Genomic DNA, 15,246 nt, shown 5'->3' with positions numbered 1-15,246 from the left:
CATAATTAAATTCAGGTTATGTTTGACCTTACTCGAACTAACACCTACCTGCTCTCGACCATAATTAAATTCAGGTTATGTTCGACCTTGCTCGAACTAACATCTATCGGCTCTCAGCCATAATTAAATTCAAGTTATATTCGATCTTGCTCGAACTAACACCTACCGACCCTCAGTCGCAACTTAAACCAAAGGTTATGTTTGACCTCACTCGAACTAACACCTACCGGCCCTCGGTCACAACTTAAACGAAAGGTTATGTTCGACCTCGCTCGAACTAACACCTACCGGCCCTCGGCCACAACTTAATGAAAGGATGTGTTCGACCCCACTCGAACAAACACCTATTGGCCCTCGGCCAAAATTTAATGAAAGGTTAGGACCAAATAATTCGACGCCCTCGGCCATATCTCAACACGCAAAAAAGGAAAAAAGGAAGCAAACAATGCGTAATCGGCTCCAAGGCCATGGCCAGCAAAAGACAACACCAACAAAAGAAAGAGCAAAGGCAACCAAACAAAAGAAGCAAAAAACATACAAGTACAAAAAATAAACCACAGGAAAGGAAACAGATGCAGAGAACAACTTTGGCATTTCATACTTAAAAACATTTTTACAAAGGCTCGTGAAGACGCCGGCAAAAATACACAAAAGTTTACAAATAAAAAGAAGAAGAAAAACTATTGATCACCACCATCTTGATCTTCTGTGCCTTCACCGCCTTGGCCACCGATTCCCTCGCCATTTTGGTCCCCCTTGCCACCATCGCCTTCGCCCTCCGGATAAGCGGTATACAGCTCATGGGGATGATACACCACTGCCAAGGGGGCATACAGCTCCCCTCACCCGACTCAGAAGGCATGTTAGACATCGTCCTCAGCAAGAGAGAAGGGTTTCGAAAGAAGAAGAAGAATAAAGAACGATATAAGTCTCATAAATAAAAGAAAAGAAGTGCTCTGCAAAGGAAATAAGATAAGCTGGTGCTAGAGGAGAAGAAGGAGTTTGAAAAGTCCAGAATCGAAAAATCTTCCCCTATTTATAAGTTTGGGAGACACCAGAATCGAAACCATGTGGGACATAATTAGCACGAAAATTGAACCGACAGAGCCAATCAAGAGTTCCACCTGAATCGATGCAATGCATCGGGAAACGACGTCATTATGACGCACGATGCCATGACGTCACCTCTTCTCTTGGCCCAGATAACCCCAACTAGCTTCCCCGTCAATTTGATAAATTTAAAATATACGGACCCCAAAAAGCCACATAGTCCTATCTCCACGACCACGACCCCTGCTAACTATGAACGATATTGTTCGCTCATCGACCTCGTATGTGGGCACGACCTTAATATGCGGAGGGGACTAACTGTATGGGTTAAAATATGCCCTTAGAATATTTAAGACGAGATAATACTAAGGAAAAAATTCTCAAGTTGTCGTTAGTCGAGATGGCCAAAGAAGCAGCAAAATTCGTAGTCGAAGAATCGACGAGAGTCGTAGTCGAGATGTCAACAAGGGTCGAGGTCGAGTATCGTTGATAGAGCTGTAACGGCTAGTTTTCAAGATAAGATATTAAAAGAAAATATTCTAGTGGATATTCTCTACACTTGTAATATTAGGGTTTCTTAGGAACATGTCCTACATATATAGAAAAAAGAGACAATGATAGGGCATGTGATATTCATTTGTAAAGAACGCACTTTGACTAAAGGATTTTCTCTCTCTTGCTAAGATATAAACACCACATTTTCACTAAGATTCTTGTCAAGACTTTTCCATTAGATTCGAGAATAACTTGAAGGATTTAAGGATTTGTCTGTCATTTGTCATTGTCAGGAGAAACATCCATATATTCCATCCTTTATTGGGTGAATCATTCCCCTAAATTACTTAAACGACATTTATTGCTATTTATTATTATTGAAAGTTACATTATTGCTCTTGCCTTCTAGAACAATTATTATATATTGTTGTTATTGCCTGACCGGATCCATCCACATTTATTGCATCTTTGAAAACTCTATCTAGGATATTATTGCTCACTAAGATTAATTTTTAATTACATAAATTTAATTATTTGAACCAAAATTTATATTTTTTGGTTAAACAGGAGGTGTGAAAATGGTGGATGGAGTAATAACTAATAAGAAAGAAGTAAACAAGAAAGAGAGAATAAGAGAAAAGAGGAAAAGAAAAACAATGAAATTTTAGGGTTTTCGCGTGCAATCATCAGGTGCAAGTACCACATCCTCAAAAGGTGGTATTAATCTTATTTCAAACAAATGTAGATGGGACTCTCGCAAAGTGCAATCGGTAAAGTGAGATAATATAAGGGCTAATTATGTATTATCCCAATAAAATACGCAGAAAACAAAGGCGATACTTCGACCCATATGCTTATCCTTCACCATCACAAGATTTCAAGAAATGCTCTGCTTATCCAGTTGTCCTATTTTGCGCCATTTTCCGGTTGATTTTTAGCAGTCTGTGAATCTCACACTCCAAAACTCCTCCTTTAACATTCCCCGTCCGTATCTTCCGAGTTTTGCATAAATTTATACTCCAACTGTTGATTTATTCTTCACTTTTCTCAGTGTTTTGCCGAATTGGATTGTTTTTTTTCTTCATGGTAGCTGTTACTGCTCAGTACCCATTTGGTATCTGCCCTCATTTCCATGGAAATTCAAGGCTAATCTCCCCTGAAACGGAGTTCTATTCTGTGAATTTTCCTCCCAGAATTGGATATTCAAGATTGAGTCTTCACTCAAAGGTACTTTTTTTCTCCTTTTTTTTTTCATTTGACATGTGGTGTTGAATTATTCTGGTCATGTACTTTTAGTTAGTTTGGAATTTGATGAATTAATTGACTGGGAAATCCTTCTGTAATAAATATGGAATTTTCTTGATTCTGTTAGCTTTTCGCTGTGAGGTTCAGCTTAACAAGTGTGTTGTTTGTGTGGGAAGAAGAGATCATAGTTGACCCTTTTAAGCCAGGTAAGTTGTGATGTACTTCTAGTTAGCTAAGCATTTGATACACATTATCCATGAGGTAGCAGTTGCAATCAGTTGCTGTTTTTATTGGGATTCCTGGTTGTCATCGCTCGATCACTTCCCTTTCCACTAAGTGATATGATTTCTTAGGGACCTTAGCGTACGATCTGGGGTGTTTCCCTGATCTTGACTTCATCATGAATAGGAGTATCATTCAGCATTTTGATAGAAAATGGTGGTGTAACAAGTTGGTGTTCTTGGTCAGAATTTGGTCTTGGAATGCGAATGCATCTACAGGCCTTTGTTCTTACCTATATTCCTAGTTGTTGGCCCTAGCCTCGGGCTAAACGTACCTTGTCCTGTGATTCAAGAGGGTTATCCTTCTTTGGGTAGCATATTAACATAGTACTAGTTACTTTTGAGAACACTTCTGAAGTAAGCATTATGAGGCTACTATAGTAAATGCAGCTAGTTGTTAGGAGCTGGTAGACCGCCCGCCAATAAGAATGAGGATAAATACTTTGTCTGATGAAGCAATGGATATTGTGGTTGGATGCCAGTGTAGAACAAAGTGGTTGGTGAGAGTAGTCAGGAATCCACACTTGTTGCCCCCATTCAATATAACTCTTGGAGAGCTATTTTATTCTACATTTCATGTATTGCGTTTTCTAGGACTAAATTAGAATCCATCTGTGTCTCTAAGACTCTAACGGTGATGTATACAACACAATAAAACACTCATCTCTCTATGCATATGCAGTTTTAATACTCAACGCCATTGCTTGCATATACCAAAAGCTTTTGAGTAACTGTTGTGTGGTCTTCAACTCTTCTTATTGCAGGATCATGTTGCTGAAGTATATTCTTTACCATTTGACAGTGATTTCTCCGGTGAAAATGAGACAACAGCGATTCTTGATGCAATTGAAAGTCCCATGAACCTTAAGAATTTATCAACCCAGGTCAAATTATTACAAATTGTCCTCATCTGAGCCTTGAAAGTCAAGGAGCCATATTGGCTGACTACGACCAACTTGATGCAGGAACTGAAACAACTGGCTAATGAAGTTCGATCAGAATTATCCTTTATCATTGCAAAAGCTCAAAAACCTTCCAGATCCAGTCTCGCTGTGGTAGAGCTGACTGTTGCTATTCACCATGTATTTCATGCTCCTGTGGACAAAATATTGTGGGATGTAGCTGAACAAGTAAGATCCACTTGGTAATATACCAGAAATGGTAGATCATAATTGTTATAACCCCCAAACACCCCCTCTTTCTGTTGAATATTAATGGTGGAGAACCTTTATTGATTAGGGTTTCAGGTCTATAGTATTATGAGGATTGAACTTAGTTTGATAACATTTTTAATTATAGTATCTGCAATTTCTAAAATAACATGTGAAGCTAGGAAGTTATGCAACTCCAACACTTAGGACTCATATATAAGATGAAATAATCATGGTATAAAATTTGGTATTGCTTTATCCAGCATTTGGTTTGTACTCCGAATCTTGCATAGTTAATCTTGGTAAAATTTAAAACACTGCTTGGTTTATTATTTTATGCCTAATATAGCATGGGATAATAATACTTGGATTAAACGCAAAAAGGACAAAATTACCCTGTCTTTTCCTCAAAACCCATCATCAACATCATATATATCCCATTTTTAGTACAAAGAACAAACACCTAATAATAGCTACATTACACTCCATGTATTATTAATCCCTGCACTACTAATCCCTGTATTACAACCTGCATAAAGAACTGTTTAGGTTCCAATTCGAGAAAGTTTTCTTATGGTAAAAAAGTTTGTATTTTGACATTTTGGGTAGACATATGCACATAAACTTCTCACTGGAAGGAGGCAAATGATGCAAACACTTGGAGAACCAAATGGTCATCCTGTGACACCACCAGATTTTGAGAGCGAATTTGACCCTTTCGCAGCAGGGCATGGATGCAACAGCATATCTGCTGGACTTGGTAGTGTCCATGCTTCTACTTTTCCCTTTCTCAGCTAAGAATATCTTTCCTTTGCTTCTTCAATTATTTCTCGGAAATTCCTGACCACTGAAGGTTACTATAAGAAGTTCTTATTTTAAAATTTAATTCTTGTTACAACTTACTGCATTAAAAGTTGCCCCCATAAATCCATCAAAAATTCAAAAAGTTGTCCAGTTTTTATTCAGAAAAAGATCAATATAGGTGATACCTAGAAGTTGGGAATAGTTTTTAGACTTGTTAGAGAATTCTGATATTATATATATATATATATATATTCAACTCCTTTTCACTTCGACTTTTATTTTATTTTGATAAGACGATGATATGAGTTGTGCTTGAAGAAAGAAGTGAGGATTCATATACCCGAACCCAACTTGTTTGGGAATGAGGCGTAGTAGTTGTTGTTGTTGTCCAGTTTTGATTCGTATGATATTCATCAATCATGTAATATAGATACTTAGACTAGAGTGTCACCTTTAACAGGAATGGCTGTTGCCCGTGATTTTAAGGGGAAGCGTGATCGTATAGTGGCAGTGATCAACAATGAAACAACTATGGCTGGCCAAGTTTATGAGGCAATGAGCAATGCGGGATATTTGGACTCAAATATGATTGTGATATTAAATGATAGTCAGCATTCGTTACACCCAAAGCTTGAGGAGGCCTCTAAGACACCTATTAATGCTTTGTCAAGTACTCTCAGCAAACTTCAGTCAAGTAAATTTTTCCGGAGGTTTAGGGAACTTGCTAAGGTATTTCCCTATTATATTTACAAAAGTAACAAAATGCCCCTACCCACATTAAACAGGAAAAAGTTGGGCCAACTGCAAAATCCTTATTTGATATACATGTTGCACAAGTACTATGCCTTTTTCAAGCACCACAAAGAAGAAATCAGAAAATTAAAACATGCAAAAGCTTTATGTTCGATGAGGACTGAATTTAACTGCCAACCCTAATCAGCAAGCCGAAAAACTTTCTCCTTTCTCTAATAATAAGGTAGCTCCAACCTATGCAAGGGGGTCGTTAGATTGCCGCTTACTAAGTGCTGGTTCTATCCCGGCCAAGCAACCAGGTTCCTTTGAGTAAGAAAAAGGTACTCTTCCCACATTTGGTGACTTCCCTTCTGTGTAGGCTACCTAGCAGAGAAGAGAAAAAGGAAAAGGACAAAAAAGGGGAGAACAAAAGAAAGGAAAAAGCACGGCTTTTCTTCCTCGAACTTAATTTTCATAAAGAGAGCAGATAAACTTAATGTGACTTGCAGGTAAGGGTTTTAGGTTTAGGCCAACATTATACGTCAGTTAACCCACAAAATTAACAGAATTTTTTTCCGGTTTCCACCTTCTGTTTTAGTAGTTCTGCACTTCAGTGAGGTCAATGTTGCAGCTCTATGCTAGTAAATCTGAGAGTTTGTGGTAGTATATTGACTTGCTGATTTTGACAGGATAGTTTATATCGGGAATATTATCTTCATTTTCCCTTTTCCCTTTTCTTTTGTTGTAACTTATTGAAATTTATCTCTTACTTATCAAAAAAACTCAAAAATGGTAATTGGTTTTGAGTTTGTTTTTGACATAAATTGTCTCCACAGGCATGCTGTGAAAGACCTTTCAGGAAGTGTGGTGTTTTTTTGGGCGCTTGTGGCAACTATTTATGTACAGTATATTTATGAGATGATATTGAAGCATATTTTTTTTCTTGATTCTTTATATTGAAACATAATTAATGTTACTTCATTGAGAAAATTTTGTAGGTGTTTATCATGTTGTCCTTGTTGTTCTGTTTAATGCAATTTTACATGGATTCATCAAAATTTGTTTTTGAGTATCCATGTCGAATGGTGCAAGGCGTGTGTATTTCGTGCAGTCTTATCAAAAATTAACTAAAACTTAGCTATGAAACTAGACGTACCCATGCGGTTACTTACACCCATGCCAGATACGTACGTGTAGAAGAGTCTATTGGACATATGTTACAAAAGATTGGTTGCAAGTAGTGATTAATTTTGTTATCTCTGATGAAGTTATAGTGGTAAAATTCTATTCTTGTGGTGTATTTCTACTATGATCATAATCCCGATATCCGCTGCTTTTATAGGGATTAACTAAGAAATTTGGGAAAGGCATGCATGAATGGGCTGCCAAGATTGATGAGTATGCACGTGGTATGATTGGCCCGCCAGGATCAACCCTCTTTGAAGAGCTTGGCCTTTACTATATTGGTCCTGTTGATGGACACAACATTGAAGACCTAGTATGTGTTCTGAATGAAGTGGCATCTTTGGATTCAATGGGTCCTGTTTTAGTTCATGTTATAACCAAGGAAGAGCTAAAAGTAGGAGACAATCAAATGAATGCCGGCGAAAATAAAATAATGGAAGGTCTAATCCTGATCTCCTATCCTTTTCCTTTCTTTGACACTAATGCCGATATAGTGGGAGCAAAGTTGATACAATCTCTTATATTGTTGGAACTTCTGTGTTTTTCTGGATAAATGTTGATCCAAAAGGAGCTTAGCTTTAGACTGAGTTTGCTTCAAGGGGTCTCAGAGCAAGCTCAATCCAGAGTTGGGTGTGCTCTTAACAGGAAGTTCAACATGCTTATTTCACTCTTTATGGCTTTATATGTATATACATATATCATATTCATCAATTATTTTGTATTACATTATTTTAATACTATATAATTTGAAAGACATCTTTCCGTCTAGCTTTGGATCTATAGGTTTTCCAAATAACGGTTGAATAAAATCCTGATTGTCTTCAACGTTTATATCAGTTTCAAAGTAGATTTCTAGTAAAGGTCAGGTAAGATCTCACCCTATCTTCACATCTCAAATCGACCTTTATTTCTATCAAAAGTAATTTGAATTTATGCCTTTCCATATATTTGAAAGTGTATGCAAGTACTGTGAGGTGATGCTATAACACTTAATGGCTGCGGCTACTACCTGCCCTACCTTGACCTCCAATAAATTTTTCCTGAATGAAGTTCATAGAAAAATCAAAATTTGGGCATAAATGATTTGTTGTAATCTAGCACACATGGTGTGGTAGTGGTCATTGAAGTGGGTGCAAACCTTGGAGACTAGGGTTCAAATCTCAGCGCTTGGTAATTTCTTTTCATCTGCCTAAACCTTGGTGGGTAGAGTTACCCGGTACCTGTGATGGTAGGAGGTAGCAGGTAGCCAGTGGAATAGTCGAAGTGCACTCAAAGCTAGCCCCGACACCACCGTCATCACCAAAAAAAGAAAAAAAAGAAAAAAAATTTATTGCAATCTGTTTCTGGCCAGGAAGCAGATCCGACTAGGAAGCTGATAGCTTTCCAATTTAATTTTGAGAAATGTTGAGAATATAGTAGCAAACTTAATCTGAATATCAGCTAAAGTATTATTTTTGATAATCGAGAAATCCACGAGGGTTAGTGGCGCACCGTTGGAAACTCACTGGATGATGACATCTATGTGTTATCACTATAAATGGTACTAATGGTTCAACTTTTTATGGTTAAAGCAGGTGCATCTAGCTCAGATACCATACGTTGTGGCACTCGTACATATAGTGATTGCTTTGTAGAGGCCTTGATATCAGAGGCAGAGAGACACAAAGATATTGTAGCTGTTCATGCAGGCATGGGAATGGAGCCTTCTCTTCACTTGCTGAAGAATGTCTTTGCAGAGAAGTTCTTTGATGTTGGAATGGCCGAACAACATGCTGTGACATTTTCAGCTGGATTGGCATGTGGAGGGCTGAAGCCATTCTGCATTATTCCTTCAGCTTTTCTGCAAAGAGCCTACGACCAGGTCTCTCTCTCCCCCCCCCCCCCCCCCCCTCATTCTCTCTCACTCTCTCTCTTTTTTGACGTGCGTACACACACAAAAAAAAACTAGCACACTCACAGAGGATAAAGAATTAGACAAATGTCTTTGTGAGAAAGCACGAGAAAATTATATTATTGATAGCACTTTTCAATATAATACAAAAAGCCCTAATTATAGCTTTGCTCTGCATAGTACACATTACTCCTATTCGAATGTGGGACTAGACTACTTATATACATAATACATAACTATCTAACACTCTCCCTCAAGCTGATGCATATAAATCATATGTACCAAGCTTGTTACAAATATAGCTAATACGAGGACCAACGAGGGACTTGGTGAAAATATCTGCAAGCTGATTATTCGACTTCACAAAGTTTGTAATGATATCTCTTGAGAGTAGATTATCTTTTCTCTGACGAAGTGACAGTCAATCTCAATGTGTTTAGTTCTCTTATGGAATACCGGATTTGACGCAATATGAAAAGCAGCTTGATTATCACACACCAGTTCTATCTAACTGATTTCTCCAAATTTCATTTCCTTGAGCTGTTGTTTGATCCAAACTAGCTCACATGTTTCCATAGTCATTGCTCGATATTTTGCTTCTGCACTAGACCGAGCAACTACATTTTGCTTCTTGCTCTTCCAAGACACCAAGTTACATCTTACTAAAATACAATATCTAGACGTAGAACGTCTATCAGAAAGTGATCCTGCCCAATCAGCGTCTGTGTATCTAACGATCTGCTCATGACCTCGATCCTCGAACAACAGTTTTTTGCCCAGAGCTGATTTTATATACCGAAGAATTCGGACAACTGCATCCCAATGAAATATCAAGTCTAGTCACTATAAGTTAATTCAACTTGCCAACCAGCCGCCTATATCTTGCAGGATCGCTAAGAAGCTCCCCGTGTCCTAGTAGAATTTTGGCATTTGGATCCATATAAGTGTCAATGTATCTACAACCCATCATTCCTGTCTCCTCAAGAATGTCTAAGACATACTTCCGTTTTGAAATAACAATCTATGTTGCTCGGACTCTCTAAAAGTGATGCCGCACCTGTGTCGGATCCTCAAAAAATGTACTAAATTTGGACGATCCGACACGCACCCAACAATATTTTTGAAGAGTCCGAGTAACATAGATAACAATACATGAGCTAGACTGAGCAACCTCAATACCTAGAAAATACTTCAGTCTGCCCAGATCATTAGTTTGGAAGTGTTGAAAAAGATGTTGCTTCAAACTAGTGATACCATCCTGATCATTGCCGGTAATAACGATATTATCAACATAAACCACTAAATAAATACACAAATTTGAAGTAGAATGTCTATAAAACACAGAGTGATAAGCTTCACTACGAGTCATGCCTAACTCCTGAATAACTGTATTGAATTTACCAAACCAGGCTCGAGGAGGCTGTTTTAAGCCATAGAGTGACCGACGCAATTGACATAGAAGGCCACTAGACCCCCTGAGCAACAAAATCAGGTAGTTGCTCCATATAAACTTCATCCTCATGATCACCGTGAAGAAAATGTCCTTAATGTCCAACTGATAGAGGCCAATGGCGAACAACAACCATGGATAGAAAGAGACGGACTGATGCTATTTTAGCAACATGAGAGAAAGTATCACTGTAATCAAGCCCTAATATCTGAGTGTACTCTTTGGCAACAAGGTGGGCCTTAAGCCGATCAATCTGACCATCCGGACCAACTTTGACTGCATAGACCCAAGGACAACCAACAGTAGATCTGCCTAAAGGAAGAGGAACAAGCTCCCAAATATTACTCGCATGTAAAGCAGACATCTCATCAATCATAGCCTGTCGCCATCCAGGATGAGACAATGCTTCACTTGTAGACTTAGGGATGGAAATAGAGGACAAAAAAGATACAAAAACACAATGGGGTGATGACAGACGATGATAACTCAAACCGACATAATGCGGATTAGGATTTAGTGCGGACCGTATACCTTTCCGAAGTGCAATCGGTGGGCTAGAGGAGACAAGTCCGCAGTAGGAGCAGGGTCAGGTGCAAGACGTGAATCAGTTGGGCGTGATGCTGGGCGCGGACGACGATGATAAGTCAAAAGTGGTATTCTTGTGGCTGGGGATCTAGGAGGAGCAACACTGGATTCCTCAACGGTTGGTATAGGTAAGACTTTTGTGGCTGAGGATGTAGGAGGAGCTATGGTAAACTCCTCAAGAGTTGGTATAGGTAAGACCTCAGATGTATCAAGGTGGTCAGAAGAGGTAAAGTAAGGTCTAGACTCAAAAAATGTGACATTAGTTGACATAAGGTACCTACGAAGATCAAGTGAGTAGCAACGATATCCCTTTTGAACTCGAAGAATACCGTAGGAAAACACACTTGAGAGCACGAGGAGCTAACTTATCTTTCTCGGGAGCGAAGTTATGAACGAAACATATGCTCCCAAAAACACGAGGGGGAGGAGAGTATAAGGATGACTGAGGAAACAATATTGAATGAGGAATCTAATTCTGGATGGAAGATGAAGGCATCTGATTAATCAAATAACAAGCCGTGAGAACTGCATTGGCCCAGAACACGCAACGGAACATGAGACTCAATGAGAAGTGTGCGAGCAATTTCAATCAGGTGCCTATTCTTTCTCTCTGCTATTCCATTCTGCTGAGGGGTATACAGATAAGAAGTTTGATGAATAATTTCCTGAGAAGTCATAAATTGTTAAAATCCTTAGATAAGTATTCTAAGGCATTATCACTGCGAAAGATGCGAATAGAAACACCAAACTGATTTTTTATTTCAGCACAAAAACTTTGGAATATAGAAAACAACTCAGAACGATCTTTCATTAGGAAAATTCAAGTACATCTTGAGTAACCATCAATGAAACTAACAAAATAACGATATCCTAAGGTTGAACTGACTCTACTAGGACTCCATATATCAGAATGAACTAAAGAAAAAACCGACTCCGCACGACTCTCGACACTACGCGGAAAAGTGGCTCGGGTATGTTCCCAAGTTGACATGATTCACAATCTAATATAGACAAACTAGGGTCTAGGCACCATCTTCTGAAGCTTGGATAAAGTCGTATGTCCTAAACATGTGTGAATTAGGTCTGAAGAATCTGTAACTGGACATGCAGTTGAGGGATTGAGTAAGTCAAGGTAGTAAACGCCTTGTGAATCACGCCCTGTGCCAATCGTCCGCCCCGTAGTGCGGTCCTGCATAATAAATGAGTCATCAATAAAATATATACCACAATGGAGGGCACGAGTCAACCGACTAACAGATGCTAGATTAAAAAGACAGCCAGGGACATAAATAAGGGATTAGCTTGGCCAACTCATTTTGCTTTTGTTTTGACTCCATTGGCTAAAGTAACATTGGGAAGAGGCTGTGAATAAACAATATTTGACAAAAGTGACCTATTATCAGAGATATGGTCAGAGGTGTCCGAGTCCATGATCCACGGTCCAAGAGTAGTAGATTGAAAAACACAAGCAAAGGAATTACCAGCACCAGAAGTATTAGTCTGAGCAACAGAGGCTACTTGTGGAGATGTCTGCTTACTTGTTCGATACGGAAGGACTCATTATATTCCCCTTCAGATAAAGAAAACCTTTGGTTACCTGCACTTTTGGTTTGAGCAACATCGGCATTTTTAGGTGGCCGACCAATCAAACAGTAACACACCTCATGAGTATGACCAAGCTTATTACAATAAGAACACTTGGGTCGAGACCTTCCAAAACGACCACCTCCTCGTCTATTCTACATAGTCCGAGATGCCAGATTTTTCATTATCTGGGATGCGAGAACAGAGGAGTCAACTATTTGTGAGGAGATTACTGTGTGACTGGGCGCTACAACAAGGTGAAGTAATCGAGAGAATGGACAGTTGGACTAGCCAAAATCTGGTCACGTACTGAATCAAGGTCATTAAGAAGTCCAGTGAGTGTAAGAACTAGAAACATCTTCTGTCGTTGTTCTTGTTGCTTTTCAACACTAGCAGAAACTGGCATCAACTTCTCAAATACTTCATCAATGTTAAATGATCAATGTTGTATTTAACTTCATCAAATGCTTGTTTGTTTCCGCTTCCCCGCCCACTTTTTCTTTATATGCTATTTCTCCTTTTTTTGTTGTTAATGTTGGTTTTATGACATTGTTTGTCATTTTGATTTGGCTTGACTTCTTTTTGCAGATAAAAATCAGTGTCATCTAAAGTAGGAATGTATTTTAAGTTTGTTTATCAATATACAACGCCGTATTAACTTGTAAATAAATTAAGATTTCCAAAGTCTCAATAAATTGGTCTGCTGATTTTTGGTAAAATTGAGCTTGTTTTTCAATGTACAGCGAATATGTAAATAAATTAAGATTTCCAATGTCCGCAATGAATTGGTCAGCTGGTATCTGGTAAAATTGATTGCTGTTCTGTACTTGTCTGCAGTTTGATAGCTTCCAACTTCAATTTTATACCGGTTCAGTTAATTGACGACTCTTTTATATCTTGTACCGAAGAAATGTTTACAATTTGAGCATCAAAGTGTTCAGATAAACTACAATTTTCTAAAATTTTCTTCATGTTTTACTGGCATCCTTAGGTCATCCATGATGTAGATCGCCAGAAGGTTCCTGTGCGTTTTATTATTACAAGTGCTGGATTAGTAGGATCTGATGGTCCTACACAATGTGGGGCATTTGATATAGCATTTATGTCCTGTTTGCCAAACATGATTGTGATGGCTCCCTCTGATGAAGTTGAGCTTTCTCATATGGTTGCAACTGCCGCCCTTATTGATGACAGGCCAGTTTGCTTCCGCTACCCTCGCGGTGCCCTTTCAGTAATGGACCATTCCTCTGGTAGTGGAATTCCCATTGAGGTAATGTTTCGGCAAAGACATCTAGAAAATTTCTGACTCAGTTCATGACAATAGTAACTCAATAGTTTAGAACGCGTTTGGTTTGAATTGTTATCCATATATTACTTTAAGGTATGTGATATATTTAAGTCCTTTATCCAACAATCACTTGTTTGGATAACGTGATCAGTCTACATAAGACAATCAAACAAGCCCTTTGTATTTGAATTTAATTAGTTAGAGGTTTAGTCCACTTTGCTTGAACATTGCATTTATACGCTTCCTATTTGGTGGTCGAGGAGCAGGTTGGCAAAGGGAGAATACTTACAGAGGGTAAAGATATTGCTTTACTTGGCTATGGTTCCATGGTACAAAATTGTCTTAGAGCTCAATCTCTTCTTTCGAAGCTTGGTGTTGAAGTGACTGTCGCTGATGCAAGATTCTGTAAGCCCCTTGACATAAAGCTTCTCAGACACTTATGCAAGAACCATTCCTTTCTAGTTACGGTGGAGGAAGGCTCTATAGGAGGATTTGCTTCACATGTAGCACAGTTCATCTCACTTGATGGGCAGCTTGATGCAGGAATTAAGGTAAAATTTTATATCGTTTTTGAATCATTTTCTTCGATGGAAAGTTGGAAACATCAGACACATTTCCACAGTGGAAGAAGGATCTGTTTTCCAGTAACTCTTCTGACTCGTGTCTTACTAATATTTCATGGAATGCTAAGAATCCAGCCTAAACTTCTTTCTGTTCTTAGTGGCGGCCAATCACTTTGCCGGACAACTACATTGAGCAAGCATCACCAACAGAGCAGCTTGCTGTTGCAGGGTTGAGCGGAAATCACATAGCTGCAACTGCATTGAGTCTGCTTGGCCGTAATCGTGAAGCTCTTCTCTTGATGTGTTAAATTGTATTCCTTTGTTGTTGTAAAGTGTAAATATCTAAGGCGCTCTCATACCATCTTATGAAGTTTAGAAGGAAAAATACAGAATGTAGAAGGGGAAAAAGAAAAATATAAACAGAACATGAAAAAGTTTTGTGACAAGAAAAAAACAGTCTCTATTTCTGAAAATGGATGCAACAATGTGCCATAGAAAGAAAATGTGACCCCTTTTCCTCCTAGCTCCAACACCCCTCATCTCTTGAAGTTTTATTGACAAATCACTAGCTATTTAAAGAGGTATAATTTGCTGGTATTCCTGTAATGCCAAGTAGAGATGGAAAACAGAAGAAAAGAAAATTGATGAAGCTACTGCCTGTACAAGTGAAGTGATGAAAGCTAATACATGTGAAGAATTTTTGTAACTAAAAATTTCCAAAGTGTCATAATTCTGGTAAATATTAGAGCTGTCAAAATGAGCTTTGCTCATAAGGTTACTACAACCCAAACCTGCTAGCTTTACGGAGACATTTTCCATCGGCGGAGAAAATAAAGGGAAAGTACCCGCTGTGTTCATTTATAAGTAGCTTATTACAAAAATTGGCAAATTCATGAAATATTACTAAAGCCAATTAGCTATTTGTAGCAAAAAAAATATCAA

The 15,246-nt window shown here is 38.5% G+C and overlaps 1 protein-coding gene across 2 annotated transcripts; it reads left to right on the top strand.

The window, feature by feature from the left end:
* Positions 1-2,169: 2,169 nt before the first annotated feature.
* LOC104113010 (probable 1-deoxy-D-xylulose-5-phosphate synthase, chloroplastic) lies at positions 2,170-14,825 on the top strand. 2 transcript variants are annotated; one of them, XM_009623076.4, is made up of 10 exons: positions 2,172-2,772; positions 3,836-3,955; positions 4,037-4,201; positions 4,832-4,982; positions 5,487-5,755; positions 7,101-7,383; positions 8,518-8,804; positions 13,445-13,723; positions 14,008-14,292; positions 14,463-14,825. In XM_009623076.4, exons 1-10 carry the CDS (start codon positions 2,629-2,631, stop codon positions 14,610-14,612), a joined length of 2,133 nt encoding a protein of 710 aa, XP_009621371.1. In that variant the 5' UTR covers positions 2,172-2,628; the 3' UTR covers positions 14,613-14,825. The 2 variants fall into 2 exon arrangements, with proteins under 2 accessions (XP_009621373.1, XP_009621371.1); XM_009623078.4 differs by lacking the exons at positions 4,832-4,982; positions 5,487-5,755 and having other exon boundaries at positions 2,170-2,772.
* Positions 14,826-15,246: the final 421 nt, after the last annotated feature.

The sequence above is a fragment of the Nicotiana tomentosiformis genome, chromosome 8 (genome assembly GCF_000390325.3).
Source record: "Nicotiana tomentosiformis chromosome 8, ASM39032v3, whole genome shotgun sequence".
Lineage (NCBI taxonomy): Eukaryota > Viridiplantae > Streptophyta > Magnoliopsida > Solanales > Solanaceae > Nicotiana > Nicotiana tomentosiformis.
Note: the sequence above shows the minus strand (reverse complement) of the source record. Positions and strands in the feature narration are given on the sequence as shown.

Coding starts and splice junctions, on each gene's coding strand:
- LOC104113010 (XM_009623076.4), top strand. CDS start 2,629: ATGGTAGCTGTTACTGCTCAGTACCCATTTGGTATCTGCCCTCATTTC. Junction 7,384..8,517: donor CGAAAATAAAATAATGGAAG/GTCTAATCCTGA, acceptor TGGTTAAAGCAG/GTGCATCTAGCTCAGATACC. Junction 14,293..14,462: donor AGCTTGATGCAGGAATTAAG/GTAAAATTTTAT, acceptor TTCTGTTCTTAG/TGGCGGCCAATCACTTTGCC.